Source organism: Schistocerca nitens, chromosome 9 (assembly GCF_023898315.1).
Source record: "Schistocerca nitens isolate TAMUIC-IGC-003100 chromosome 9, iqSchNite1.1, whole genome shotgun sequence".
NCBI classification, from domain to species: Eukaryota; Metazoa; Arthropoda; class Insecta; order Orthoptera; family Acrididae; genus Schistocerca; species Schistocerca nitens.
The window spans coordinates 465,594,668-465,609,529 of record NC_064622.1 but is presented as its reverse complement, the minus strand read 5'-3'; the positions used below and the strand labels follow the sequence as shown (position 1 = coordinate 465,609,529).

The 14,862-nt window shown below is 55.8% G+C and overlaps 1 protein-coding gene across 1 annotated transcript in view; it reads left to right on the top strand.

The window, feature by feature from the left end:
- Positions 1-5,800: 5,800 nt before the first annotated feature.
- LOC126204343 (spidroin-1-like) overlaps positions 5,801-14,862 on the top strand; it is a 40,185-nt gene continuing 31,123 nt past the window's right edge. Inside the window, exons 1-3 of the mRNA XM_049938721.1 lie at positions 5,801-5,858; positions 6,004-6,153; positions 6,279-6,559. Coding sequence (XP_049794678.1) covers positions 5,801-5,858; positions 6,004-6,153; positions 6,279-6,559 — 489 coding nt within the window. The remainder of the gene's footprint in view (positions 5,859-6,003; positions 6,154-6,278; positions 6,560-14,862) is intronic.

Sequence of the window (14,862 nt, the reverse complement as noted above, 5' to 3'; positions counted from 1 at the left end):
TGTGGCATAGATGTTGCCCTCATAAACGAGACACATCTATCCCCACGGGACAACCTTAACATTAGAAATTATGTAGTATATAGAAATGATAGGTTAAATCGCCAAGGGGGCGGAACACTAGTCTTAGTCAAAAATAGGATAGTACATAGGCAAATAGTAATCCCTCCACTAGAAAGAGTAGAAGCAACAGCCATAGAGCTGAAAGTAGGACAACACCCACTAGTCTTAGTTGCCACCTACAATCCTCCTGGCAGGAACATCCCAGAAGGGGACTTAGACATAATACTAGGATTAGGTGAAAGGCTCGTCATTGGTGGAGACTTAAACTCGAAAGACAGATCATGGGGTTGCAGAACTATAAATGCCAGTGGGAGATTCCTGAGGAACTACCTCCTGAGAAGAGATGATGTCACAATAGTAGCACCAGAAGAGCCAACCCACTTTCCTAGGGTAGCACAACATAGGCCAGACATCTTGGACATCTTCCTAGTCAAGAACTTCCCCTGGCTATACAATCCCACAGTTCTGAACCAGCTCGACTCTGACCACAATCCAGTAATAGCTGAACTAGCTGGCGCTGGGCATGATGGAGGCAGCGGATCCTACTACACCTATGAAACCGACTGGGAGAGGTATTCAGAACTTGTTGGTCTGCACACAGAAGTAGTTCCGCAGCTACACACAAAACGCCAAGTTGATGAGGCGGTAACTCACTTCTCAAACATAATCAACGAATGTTGTAAGCAGACCACAACAAGAACTCGTCACGAGAGGAGGCGACAGGACCTGCCAGAGGAACTCCGTGTACTTATAAGTACAAAAAGGAGATACAGGAAGCGCTGGCAGGACTATCGCGATCCGATCGATAGACGAATAATGCACAGCCTAGCTGAAGAGCTAAGAGTCAAGCTAGCGGAGTACAGAAGTACCCGCTGGGAAAACACATTAAGAGACACAAGAGGAAACCCCCAGAAATTCTGGCGGATTGTCAAATCAAGAAGAGAGAAACCGAGGAGCTTGCAACCACTCCACGGAGAAAATGGCCTCGTATACGACGCGCAAGACAAGACGGAGGCCATGGCCAACTCACTGGAACTCCATTTCCAGGAACACATCGTCGACGACGAAGAGGCTGACAACCAGGAAGATATAGTCGAGAGGGAGGTCCCAAGGATACTGCGGAGAGTGCCGACGACGTCCTTCCCACCTGTCACTTGCCAAACAGTCTGCTCAGTCATAAAAGGGCTCGGCAATGCTAAATCACCTGGTCCCGACGGCGTAAAGCCCCTGCAGCTCAAAAACTTACCTCCCTCAGCTCTCCTTTACCTAACAACGATATTCAACTCCTGCCTGAAACTGATGTACTTCCCATCCTGCTGGAAAACAGCTAAAGTAATCACCATTCCTAAACCAAACAAAAATCCCCTCTTTCCTCAAAACTATCGTCCTATCTCACTCCTAAGTTTTCAAGCCAAAATTCTTGAACGCCTCATCCTACAATCACTTCAATCCTTCCTCACCGACAATAGCATTACCATTCCAGAGCAATTCGGTTTCCGTGCTGGGCATGGCACATTATCCCAAGTCACCCGAGTAACTGAGCAGATCTGCAAGGCAAGGGCAGATGGAAACAGCATGGGAGCAGTGTTCCTGGATATTGAAAAAGCCTTTGACCGAGTCTGGCATAATGGGCTCATCTATAAGCTCCACCAATACGAATGCCCACTTCACATCACTAGAATCATAGCTTCCTTCCTAGTAGATAGAAAATTTTATGTAAGTTTAGCAAAATGTAAAAGTAGGCTTAAGACTATAGAAGCAGGTGTCCCCCAAGGCTCAGTGTTGGGACCAATCCTCTATAGTATATATACAAATGATATCCCCAAACGTCCCAACACTCAACTAGCTTTATTTGCAGACGACACTGCCGTCTACTCTACTCACCCGAACCTCAATTACATAACACTAAATCTAAATAGGCACCTAGAGGTGATAACCCAATGGTGCAACATTTGGAAAATTAAAGTCAATGCGGAAAAATGTAATGCAATTATGTTTACAACCAGAAGGAGGCCACCAAACCGCCAAGTCTCCATAGATGGGAGAAACCTTCCCTGGTGTAACGATGTAAAGTACCTCGGCCTAAAATTTGACTCAAAACTGCTGTGGAACGCCCACATCACAGATGTGTGTAATCGAGGTTCGGGTAGTATTTATAACTTATACCCATTACTTAAGGGTAATGGACTAACCACCAAAACTAAACTACTAATATGGAAGATGGTGGTTCTTCCATCACTACTGTATGGTTGTGAGGTCTGGGGTATGGCAGCAGACACCCACTTAAAAAAGATCCAGATCCTGCAGAATAAGGCTCTCAGGATTATCACCGCCGCTCCTTGGTTCGCTTCCAACAGGGTCATCCACCACAATACAAACATGCCCACCATAACACAACTCATACAACAAAAAACACAATCATTCTACGCATCCTCTGAAACCTCACCCCACCTACTCATTTCTACCCTGGGCTCTGACCCGCTACACGCAAATTACAAACATCCAAAGAACACACTAACTCGCCATTTCCGAGTATAACAACATGCACACAATAGTAGATACACAGCACACACAACATAACACAAGGACTAACAACAACATCTCAAAACACCCTAGCTCAGACAGAAGGCATAATGGGAAAGTCCACTGACCCTTCAAAAATTACAAGGGCAATTGCCCACCATGTTAACGGCAACGGCAACGGCGGGTGCCACTGTGTGGGGAGACGCTGACTAGAGCGGAGCGCTTGCTGCTTGCTGTACGTTCGAGATGCCGCCCAAGACTAGCGGGAAGGCCGCCAAGAAGGCTGGCAAGGCGCAGAAGAACATTTCGAAGGGCGACAAGAAGAAGAAGCGCAAGAGGAAGGAGAGCTATGCCATCTACATCTACAAGGTGCTGAAGCAGGTGCACCCCGACACGGGCATCTCGTCGAAGGCGATGAGCATCATGAACAGCTTCGTGAACGACATTTTCGAGCGCATTGCGGCCGAGGCGTCTCGCCTGGCGCACTACAACAAGCGCTCGACCATCACGTCCCGCGAGATCCAGACGGCTGTGCGGCTCTTGCTGCCTGGCGAGCTGGCCAAGCACGCCGTGAGCGAGGGCACGAAGGCGGTGACCAAGTACACGAGCTCCAAGTGAGGGGGTTAAGGCTGTAGGGAGCTCCCCTCCGTTGCGAGAGCGGCAAAACGGCCCTTTTCAGGGCCACCAAATTGCCTTTGCGGGAAGAGCGGAATTGTTGTTTGTGTGAGGCGGCGCATAGCTACCCGGTTTGGTTGGTTGCGAAGCAGCTGGTGGTGGTTATGCGTGCTCGCGAGTCTTGGCGTGGTTGGTTGGTTGGTTGTTTGTCGACACATAGACAGGAGGTGTTGTCTGTGTCGCTGATTCCTTTCCTTTCTTTGTCTCTGTCTGCCCGGTTAGTCACGTGACTGCAATTGAAACCCCTCGCGATTGTTGGATGTCACCGTTAGGGCCGTCTGCGGGTTTGTTTGTTGTCACATCATACATACATACATACATGATGGCGAGGGTGAAATGTTGTGTTGCCGTCTACTATTCCCTTTGCTGTACGGCGTGGAGGTGTGTTGGTGACGTTTAAAAAAAAAAAAAATGGACGTGTCTTTACTAGTCATTAAGAAGACGCAAGAATTGTACGGGCGGGTGGGGTAGGCGACACGCACGGTGGTGTACCCATTTATTTGGCCCTTGATTTTGATAGCCGTTTCTGCAGTTGATTTGAATGATTGATTGTTGTGCGCACGCACGCCGGTGTCGTCATTCAAGGTGCACGTGTGTTCGGTTCAGTGACGGTAGACGACGACGGCCGTTGTTTGTTGTTATGGGCGTACACGCGGTTGTCTGTGTCCCCCGGTGAAATGGCCGGTTTGTCGGTGATGTGATGTGATGTGATCCGATCCGGCGGCCCTGAGTAGCTGTCTATGGGCATCATGGCAACGTGTCGGTCTGAACACCCGTCTCACTGTGGCACCGTCGGCGCTGCGAACGGTGACGAAAGGCTGACTGTGATCGGTCGGATGTCATGTCTTGTCTGGGCAGAACGTGTGGAATGAGCAAAAAAAAAAAAACTGTGGGGACGGAAACAATGGTGGAGGAGGGGAACGAAAATAATAAAACGAAACGAAACGAAGAAAAAGAAGAAGGAGAAGCAATCACCGGAAAACGAGACAGGGGAAAAACGGAGAGGCGCTGTCTAGAGCAACGGAACGTTCCCGTGCATTGCAGCCGCACTGACATGCGTTTACGGCGCGGCTGCAAGTGTCGGCCGTGGTGACGGCTGAATTGCATTGCCTTCCCGGATGCAACGTTCGCCCGATATGGCTCGGAGGAAGAATCTATGAGAGAGTGCCTTGCCCTTGCCGTTTCGTGTGCGGTGTAGCGAATGATGTGTGTGTGTGTGTGTGTGTGTGTGTGTATGTAGTGGGGAATGGATGGTCGATAGCTGCCGTCACGGTCGAGATAACGCAGTCAAAGGTGTCGCGAAAAAGTGTGTTAGCCGTGGTTGGTTTGTGTGTTTGTTTTGTTTTTAAAGAGAAGGGACGAGAGAAAGAAGGTAGGTGGAGAGTGCGTTGCGTGTTGCGAACTGCGTCCGTGAATACGGCAGTATTTGGTGGTGGGCGTGCCCTTGCAGGTGGCCCGGAAGGCGTGTTCGTTTCGCGGTAGTGTGGACGGGTGAGGGGCACGCGTAACGCTGCGCTGCTGGCATATTCGGGAGATGGGAGGGGGCGAAAGGAGAAAGGAGACGCGGAGGGCGCGTGCGGGTGGTTCGCGCTGCGCTCGGCGGTTGTGTTTGTTTGTGCAACAAATGTGTTGCCGGGAGGGGGACCGTTGTTGTGGTGGTTGCGGTTGTAGCCTCCGACGCGGCTGGCAGTGAACAACGTGAGACGACGGATGCGTGGCTGGGGCGGCGCATGTCGCCGGTGCCATGCCTTTAGAGCCGCGTGGTCGGGGTGTGCGCACCGCGTGTCGTGTTGCGAGACATCACATGTGCTGCTGCGCACCGGTGGCGTGGCGTGGCGTGGCGTGGGGGCGAGGAGAGCGAGCCGCGCCAGTACCGCGCGGTGTGCTTGTGCGCCGGAGAATGGCACACTGCGCCTGCCCGTTGAGGAGGCTGATGGCCGTGGTGTGGTGGAAATGGAGCGCGTCGGACGTGTACCAATGAGAAAGAGAAACAAAGCAAGCAACCACGAACGAAAGGTGGAGGGCGGCATTGTGTCACATGTGGCGGTGGGGAAAAACGAAAAAAAAAAACAAAAAACAAAAAACAAAGACGTTAAGAAAGAGGAGAAACAACAAAGACAATGAGTCGTGCGTTCGCGAGGGGGGTGGGTGTGCGTGCGTAACGCCGGTACGCGCAGTGCGGAGCCCAACGGCTGTGTCGTCGGCCGAATGGGTGCGGGAATAGAGGCCGCGTCGGCACGGAGAAGGAAGGACGCACGCGCGCTGCGGCGTTGGCGCGGTTTGCGGCTGGCGCCTTTGGTGGCAACGGCCAGGACAAGCAGCGGTGTATGGTGTTGTGCGGGGCGGACAGGGGCGGCGGTGGTGGACGGGGAGGAGGCGGTGGCGTGTGTGGTACGGCGAAAACGGGACGGACGGCCGGCGGATGTTGAGAGGCGCCGCCCGCGCACGCACGCAGACACACAGAAGGGAAGAGCGAGAAAGGAACAAATGGAGGGGGCGAATGTGGAGGTGCGGGGAGGGGGAGGCGGTGGTGTTTGTGGGCATGTGGTGGGAGAGAAGGGCGGGGGCGGAAGGACAGCAGAGGCGCGAGGCGACAGCCTGTGCTTGTTGCTTGCTTGCGTCTTTTTGTTTTTTTATTTTGTTTTTATCCTTTGGTCGCCTTGGAGCCTGTCGGTCCCGTCCGTGTGTGGCCACGCTGTGGGTGCGTGTATGTTTGTACGTTTCGTTTTTTGTCTTCTTCTGCAGCAGAGGCGGCCAGCAAATGCGTGCGGTTGGATGGATGGGCGGCCACGGCACGGCACGGCACCGCACCTGTGCCCAAGGAGGAGACGCTGGCGGCGGGCCACCCTCGGATGCGGCCGGCCGGGGCTGTGTGCGCCGCTGCAACAACAACGAGTAAACAAGACGAAGACGAAGCGGATGGCTGGTGAGTGCATTTCGGCGGTAGACAAGGCAGTGTGTGATGTGGCGTTGTGACGGGGGGGGGTTTGCTCACGCGGCCTCGTTGTGTTGATGCGCAGGAAGACGAGATGCGGGCAGACGCGTACAGAGAGACGAGCCCGGTCTGCAGCAGGATGTGTGGCGCGCCGAGTGCAGAGCAGCGCGCGCCGGCTGGGCTGGGTTCGGCTGGGCCCGCCCGGCGGCGGGCCGCGCCGTTGTCGCGGACGTGAGCGCCCCCTGGCGGGTGGTCGGAGGCGGCGCGGTGGACGTGTGGCTGGTTGGCAGTGCACATTGCGAGTGGCTGGCTGGCTGGCTGGCTGGCGGGCGGGCGGTCGGCGGCGGCGGCGAGAAGAGAGAGGAGGTATGTGTTGCGGGCGCCTTTGCTGCGCTGCGTCGTTGCGTGCCTGGGCGTGCGCCTGTCGACTGTGTGTGACTGTGTTGGGCGTTGTGCCACGTACGTGTGCTCGGCCGAAGGCAGGCGTCGGAAAGAAGAGGGCGAAGGGCAGGAAAGTGGGTCGGTGTGCGTGCGTAGCCCGTGATGTGATGATGTCACGTCACGTCATGTGTTTGCGAAGCGGCTGCCGAGAGGTGTGTGGTAGCGAGCGGGAATGTGCGTTTGGTGGTTGCGGCGTGAGGTGAGGGTGGGAGAATATTGGGGCGGGCGGGCGGGCGGGCGGGCCGGCCGTTGTTGGTGGTTCCTCCTGTGGTTGTTTGTGCAGCTTTGATGGCAACGTGGAAGGACGCCGGTTTCGTGCCTTTGCGTGTGGTTGTCGACGGTGACTGGTTGGGGTGTGCGCCGATGCACGTGCCATGTCGTTAGTATGTTTGGGTCGTGAGTGTTGTTTTTGGCTGTGTTGTTGTGTACGGGAAGGGGGGGGGGGGAGAGGAGGAGGCGGGTGGATAGTGCGTGCAGTAGTGTCGTTGCGACGGGCGCGTCGGGTGGAGCTGTGCGTAGTGGCGGAAAGGTGTAGGTTGCGGGAAGGGAGCCCGTCGTGTGTCGTGTCGGTGTCGTTGACGGGGTCGCGTGCGTGCGTTGTGAAATCGAGTGTGGCGGGAAAGGAGCAGTGTGCCGCTGGCGTCGTGGCCGTTAGCAGAGGCTGTGCTTGTCCGTTTGTTACCTGTTGGACGCTTGGTGCGAGTTGTTTGCTGCTGTTGTTGTTGTTATCGTTGTCGTTTGTCGCCCCCGTCTCGCGGGTTGTTTTTGTTTGTCGGCTGTGCTGTGTCGGCGAGCTGTTTTGCGGTGCGTGAATGTGTTGGTGCAAAAGTGGCGGCGTTATGGCTGCGCCCGCGACGAGCCGCGGGCGCGCCATTGATGATGTTCAAACACAGAGCGGCTGTGTGCAATGGGAGGCCTGCGTACGGGTAGCGGTGTTGTCGTACGTGCATCCGGCCCGGTGCGGAAAGCGCCGTTGCCGTTTGCCCCTTAGTTGCCAGCCATGTCGCGTGAGCGGCGGGTTGCCTCTGGTCGACGTGGTGCCTCGGGTTTGTGGTTTTTGGTGCCCTTTGGCCGGTGGGTGGTGTTTAATTTTGTTTTTGTGTGTGTGTGTGTTTTATATCTGCCTCCTGCTCGGTCTTGCGGCGGTTTGGTCGACGTCGTCTGTAGTTTTTGCGGCTTGCCGACGACCGACCGACCGACACACCTTTGAAACCTACGTGTGGCGCCCGAAGGTGAACGTAACCTGACCGCGGACCTCTCGGCGCCTTAACCTAACCTAACCTCTAACCTAAGATGTCCGGCCGTAGAGGTAGGTGCGGCCACCTGACGCCTCACGTCCGAACGCTTAACCTAACTTTGACGCTTAACCTAACTGTAACCCTTAACCTAACCCACGTCCACCTAACCTAACCTAACCTAACCTAACCTAACCTAACCTAACCTCACCTTAGGGTGGTGTACACCGCGAATGCCTTAGGGCATGTTATGTTATATAGTCTTAGGTGGAGTCCACTATACGCAACAAGCGGCTACACGGGTAGCAGGGGTTGTGTGGCGTGGGCTGGGCGGTTCTGTTTAGGTTGGATGGCCCTTGGGCAAGTACGGAAAGGGCAACGGGCGCGGGGCAAGGTCAGGACATGCGGGGACCAAGCGGCAATCGGTATTGTAATTGTCAACTGTCGAAGCTCTGCGTTGGTAAAGTACCGGAACGTCAAGCGCTGATAGAAAGCGCCGAAGCTGCAATCGTTATAGGTACAGACGGTGCTTTAGAAAGGATAGCGTGCATGCAACCGGTGGTGGAGTGGTTCGTCGCTGTTAGTAGTAGTTTATCCTGTGTAGTGAAGTAGAAGTGGTGGACGGTTCCTGTGAACTATTGTGGGTGGAGGGTACACTCAACAGCCGAGCTAGGTTGATAATTGGCTCCTTTTACCGACCTCGCGACTCAGCAGCATTAGTGGCCGAACAAGTGAGAGAAAATGTGGACATACATTTTCCTTTCCGCAGCGTGTTACAGTCTTAGGTGGAGATTTCAATGTGCCAGATGTTCAGGACGGGTGGTAGGGACAGAGCATCGAGTGACAGTATACTGAGTGCACCATCCGAACGAAAAATGCCGCGAGCAATTAAACAGAGAGAGAACCGACTCGTGGAGATAACATCGTGGACCTACCGATGACAAACAGACCCCGAACTTGTCGACTCTGTATGTGCAGAACAGGGACCCAGTGAACAAGAGGCCGTTGCAGCATCGCTGAATATGGACGTTAGTAGGAATATACAAACAAAAAAACAAAAAAAAACAAAAAAAAAAAAAGGGAGGAAGGTTTATCTGTTTAGCAAGAGTAATAGAAGGCAGATTTGAGACTACCAGGCAGATGCAAACGCAAATGTCTGCTCCGACACTGACAATGTTGAGTGTTTATGGAGAAAGTGCAAGGCAATCGTAAAATGCGTCTTAGACAGGTACGTGCCGAGTAAAACTGCGAGGGATGGGAAAAACCCACCGCGGTACAACAACCAAAGTTTAGGAAACTATAGCGAAAGCAAAGAGAGCTTCACTCAAAGTTGAAACGCAGCCAAAACCTCTCAGACAAACAGACGCTAAACGATGTCCAAAGTTAGCGTAAGGAGGGCTATGCGTGAAGCGTCCGGTGAATGCGAAAGTACAATTCCATGTACCGACGTGACAGGAAATCAAATCAAATCCTAGGACGTTGTGGTCGTACGTTGAATCAGTAGTAAGCGGCTCGAAGCGGCATATCCAGACACTCCGGGATGATGATGGCATTGAAACAGAGGATGACACGCGTAAAGCTGTGAAATACTAAACACCTGTTTCCAAAAGCTGTGTCACGGAGGACGACCGCACTGCAGTTCCTTCTCGCACAAACGAAAAAAATGGCTGACATCGAAATAAGTGTCCAAGGAGGAATAGAAAAGCAACTGGAATCACTCAACAGAGGAACGTCCACTGGACCCGACGGGATACCAATTCGATTCTACACAGAGTACGCGACAGAACCTCCTAACAGCCGTGTACCGCAAGTCTCTAGAGGAACGGAGGGTTCCAAATGATTGGAAAAGAGCACAGGTAGTCCCGGGCTTGAAGAAGGGTCGTCGAGCAGATGCGCAAAACTATAGGCCCTATATCTGTGACGTCGATCGGTTGTAGAATTTGAGAACATGTTTTATGCTCGAGTAGTAGCATGTCGTTTTTTGGAAACCCAGTGTCTACTATGTAGGAATCAACATGGATTCCGGAAACAGCGATCGTGTGAGACCCAACGCGCTTTATTTGTTCATGGGACCCAGAAAATATTAGATACAGGCTCCCAGGTAGATGCCATTTTGGTTGACATCCGGAAGGAGGGCGTTCGATACAGTTCCGCACTGTCGCCTGATAAACAAAGTAAGTGTCTGCAGAATGTCGGACCAAGTGTGTGGCTGGACTGAAGAGATTGTAGCAAACAGAACACAGCATGTTGTGTTATCAATGGAGAGACGTCTACAGACGTTAAAGTAACCTCTGGCGTGCCACAGGGGAGTGTTATGGGACCCATTGCTCTTCACACACAATGTATATAAATGACCTAGTAGATAGTGTCGGACGTTGCATGCGTCTTTTCGCGGATGATGCTGTAGTATACAGAGAAGTTGCAGCGAAAAATGCAGGACGATCTGCAGCGGATAGGCACGTGGTGCAGGGAGTGGCAACTGTCCCTTAACATGTATTGCGAATAATATAGAAAGAAGGACCCTTTATTGTATGATTGAGTATATGATAGCGGGACAAACACTGGTAGCAGTTACGTCTGTAAAATATCTGGGAGTATGCGTGCGGAGTGATTGGGAGTGGGATGATCATCATATTAAAAAAAAAAAACAAAAAAAAACAAACAAAAGTAATTGTTGGTAAGGCGGGTACCAGGTTGCGATTTATTGGGAGAATGCGTAGCAAATGTCGTCCATCAACAAAGGAGGAGGTGGCTTACAAAACACCCGTTCGTTCGACCTATACGTGCGTGTTGCCCATCAGTGTGGGATCCGTACCAGGTCGCGTTGACGGAGGCGACGGAGACGATCCAACGTTTCGTCGCAGGGTCATTTGGTAACCGTGATAGCGTTACGGAGATGTTTAACAAACCCACGCGGCAGACTCTGCAATAGAGGCGCTCTGCATCGCGGTGTAGCTTGCTCGCCAGGTTTCGAGATATTGCGTTTCTGGATGGGGTATCGAATATATTGCGTATACCTCCCGAGGAGATCACGAATGGATGTGGTTAGAGAGATTCGAGCGCGCACGGAGGCGTTTTTTTTTTTTTTGCAGACTGTCGTTTCGTCCCGCGAACCATACGCGACTGGAACAGCAAAGGGAGGTAAATGACATTGGCACGTGAAGTGCCCTCCGCCACACACCGTTGGGTGGCTTGCGGAGTCTAAATGTTAGAGGTCGGCTGTCGGTGTGTGCTTTTGATGAAGGCAGATTCGGTGCGTCTGTAGTTGCGGATGGCGGTTAGCCACCCTCGCTGAAAGCGGCGAGGGGCGGCGGCGCCTCGGTTGGCCGGTGCCCATGTTGCGCAGGCGGCGCTCGTTTTTGTTTTGCGGCGGGCAATGTTGTGAGAAACGGGCGCGAATGTTGGCGGGCGAGGTGGCCCGACGGCCGCGGGCCGATCGGGAAACTGTGGGAGGGCGATGGGGCGGCGGAGGTGCGTTTGCACGGCCGTCATCGCCGCACGCCTCCGCTTGTGTGGCTGTGGCGGCGGCCGCGCTGGCCGGGCTGGCGCGGCGACGGTGCGCCAGTTTTGCCGAAGGTTTGGCCATTGTGGCGGGTCGTCGGCTGGGGCTGTGGGGGCGGCATTTGGGCGGGGGCGGCGATTCTCGGCGGGCCGAGCCAGGCTGTGGCGCGCGGTAGCTGCAGTTTGGCCGTGGTTTGCGGCGCTGCCGTGGCGACTGGTTGGCGACTGTGGTGTGGCCGTGTGTAGCCCCATCCTCGGTGGTTTGAATGGCGCGGGTGGTTGCGGCGCAGGTTTGGGGCTGGTCCGCACAGGCTGTCGGACGTTGGGCGGTAGCAAGCGCGGGAGGCGCGGCGCGGCGGCGCGCAGAGTGGCGGCCGCTCTCTCGGCCGTCCGCGCCCGCCCGCGACACTGGCCGGGCCTGGCGGCGCGGCGGCTATTCTCTGCCGTGCTTGCCGCCTTGCCGCTCTCTCTCGCTGTTCTGTTGTTGTGTGTACGCGCGTCGTCCGTCGAAATAATGGCAGATCAGGCGGCTACGAACGAGACTGCTGCGGCACCCGCCGCCACCGGCACGACGAAGAAGGCCAAGTCTGCGGCGTCTGCGAAGAAGCCGCGCGCCAAGCCTGCGCACCCGCGCACCTCTGAGATGGTGACGGCCGCCATCAAGAGTCTGAAGGAGCGCGGCGGCTCGTCGCTGCAGGCGATCAAGAAGTACATTGCCGCGCACTACAAGCTGGACGCGGAGAAGCTGGCGCCCTTTATCAAGAAGTACCTCAAGTCGGCCGTCGTGGCTGGCGAGCTGGTGCAGACGAAGGGGAAGGGCGCGTCCGGCTCTTTCAAGCTTGCCGGCGCCGGCGGCGGGGCGGCCGAGGGCGGCAAGGCTCGTGCCGGCGGTGCGAAGAAGAAGCGCGCCGCTCCGGCCAGCAAGGAGAAGAAGGGCGGCCGCGCGGCCGGCGCAAAGAAGGCTGGTGGCGTGAAGGCGGCGACCGGTCGGAAGGCGGGCGCCGCCAAGAAGGCGTCTGCGGCGTCGGCGGCTCCCGCGGGTGCGAAGAAGGCGGCTGCGGCCAAGCCGGCCAAGGCCAAGTCGCCGTCGAAGGCGAAGAAGGCCGCCAAGGTTCCGACGAAGAAGCCGAAGGCGCCGCGCCCGAAGAAGGCGACGACGCCGTCTAAGGCGAAGGCGTCGCCCAAGAAGAAGAAGTAAAGTAGTAAAGTTAAAGAAAGGCAAGGGAGAGGGGTTGGCGCTTGACGCCGTCGTCCCCCACCGCCCTCCCCCGCGTCGTCTTAGTGGCGCGCGATGGCACGGCTGCGGCTGTCGCGCGGCCCAAAACGGCCCTTCTCAGGGCCATCAAAGGACGTCGGGAAGGCGTTGATTGTCGTGCATGCGCCGGTGTGGTTGGTTGGTTGGTTGTGTGTGACCCTTGTGGGTACTGTTTGCGTGCCGTGGTGGTTGGATTGTGGTGCCGGTGGCGGTAGGCGGCGGCGCGCGGTAGCGGAGCGGTTGTGGCCGTTTGTTGGTCTTTTTATTTTATTTTATTTGTTTTTTTTCTTTTTTTGTTTTTGTTGTTGTTGTTGTTGTAGTTGTTTTGTTTTGCGGCGGCCGACGTTTGGTTGCTCATGTATGTTTCTGGAGACTCTTGTTTGTTTGTGTGTTTGCTTGCTTTGCGGATGTCGTGTCTTTTGTGTGTGTGTTGTGTCTCTCTCTCTCTCTCTCTCTTTGAAAGCGGCGGGGGGACGTGAGACGTGGCAGTGGCCGGCGGGAATTGGGAAGGCGCGGTGGCGTTGACGTTGTAGTGTAGCGTAGCGTGCGCGCGCCTCGGAGACGGCGGCGGCCAGCCACCCGTGGTGTGTGGTGACGTCGTCCGGCTGTTGTGTGTGTGTATTGTGAGGGATGGGAGTGACGTCGATTGTTGGCGAGAGCGGCTGTGGACGGGAGGGGAATTGGTTGTTGTTGTTTTGCGGGGCGGCAAGACCGACAAAAGTTTTGCTCGCGACGGAGAGATGTTAGTGGCCCTGAAAAGGGCCGTTTTTGTTGGGCGGGCGCGCGTGCGCGGCGCGGTTTCTAGGCGCGCTCGCCGCGGATGCGGCGCGCGAGCTGGATGTCCTTGGGCATGATGGTGACGCGCTTGGCGTGGATTGCGCACAGGTTGGTGTCTTCGAAGAGGCCGACGAGGTAGGCCTCGCTGGCCTCCTGCAGGGCCATGACTGCGGAGCTCTGGAAGCGCAGGTCGGTCTTGAAGTCCTGGGCGATCTCGCGCACTAGGCGCTGGAACGGCAGCTTGCGGATGAGCAGCTCTGTGCTCTTCTGGTAGCGCCTGATTTCCCGCAGGGCGACGGTGCCCGGCCTGTAGCGGTGGGGCTTCTTGACGCCGCCGGTGGCGGGCGCGCTCTTCCTCGCCGCCTTGGTGGCGAGCTGTTTGCGCGGCGCCTTTCCGCCGGTGGACTTGCGGGCCGTTTGCTTTGTGCGGGCCATAGCGGTTAGCGGCGTGGAGGTGCGTGCGGTACACGAAGCGTCCGGTGCTGCCTTGACAACGGGCCCGCGCGGCCCCGCGCCGCGCTTATATGCCCTCGGTGCGCGTGGTGGGGGGAGGGCGGGCCAGAGTCTATATAGGGGGGCGGCGGCAGAGAGCTCGCACCGTAGCCGACTCGCTAGCGCCGGGTGAGGAGCTGGCGCTTGTGTTTTTTCGCTTGCTTGCTTTGAGGAGGAGGAAGGAAGAAGAATGACAGGCCGCGGCAAGGGAGGAAAGGGGCTGGGCAAGGGTGGCGCCAAGCGGCACCGCAAGGTGTTGCGCGACAACATCCAGGGCATCACGAAGCCCGCCATCCGCCGCCTGGCTCGCAGGGGCGGCGTGAAGCGCATCTCTGGTCTGATCTACGAGGAGACCCGCGGAGTGCTGAAGGTGTTCCTGGAGAACGTGATCCGCGACGCGGTGACGTACACTGAGCACGCCAAGCGCAAGACTGTGACGGCCATGGACGTGGTGTACGCCCTGAAGAGGCAGGGGCGCACCCTGTACGGTTTCGGCGGTTAGGCAGGCAGGCAGCCAGCCAGCCAGCCAGCCGGTGTGCTGTGCTGCGTTGTGGCCTTCCCGCGGCCGTGCCGTGCCCGTGCTTGGTGGGAGAGACGAAAACGGCCCTTTTCAGGGCCACCACACTGTTCGGAGATTGAAAAGTGCGAAAGAGTCTGTGTTGCCTGTGCGTGTTGTTGTTGTTGTTGTTGCTGCTGCGCGTGCGTTAGTTTTTGAGTTTGACGCGATGGGCGCGGCTGAGTCCAGTGTGTGCGTGGTTTGTTGTTTGTTTGTGGCGTGGGCATAGGCGGGCGGGCCGGATCGATCGATCGATCGGATCAGCTGTTTGGTTTTTTTGTCTGTGCCACGCGCGCCCCTTTAATTGAAACATTATAATGCTAACAATGATCATCACATTATCGGTGTATCGATGTCGTTGTCGTTTGGAACGCGACTCTGTGCGTGCGCGGAGGGGTGCAGAAACAAAAAA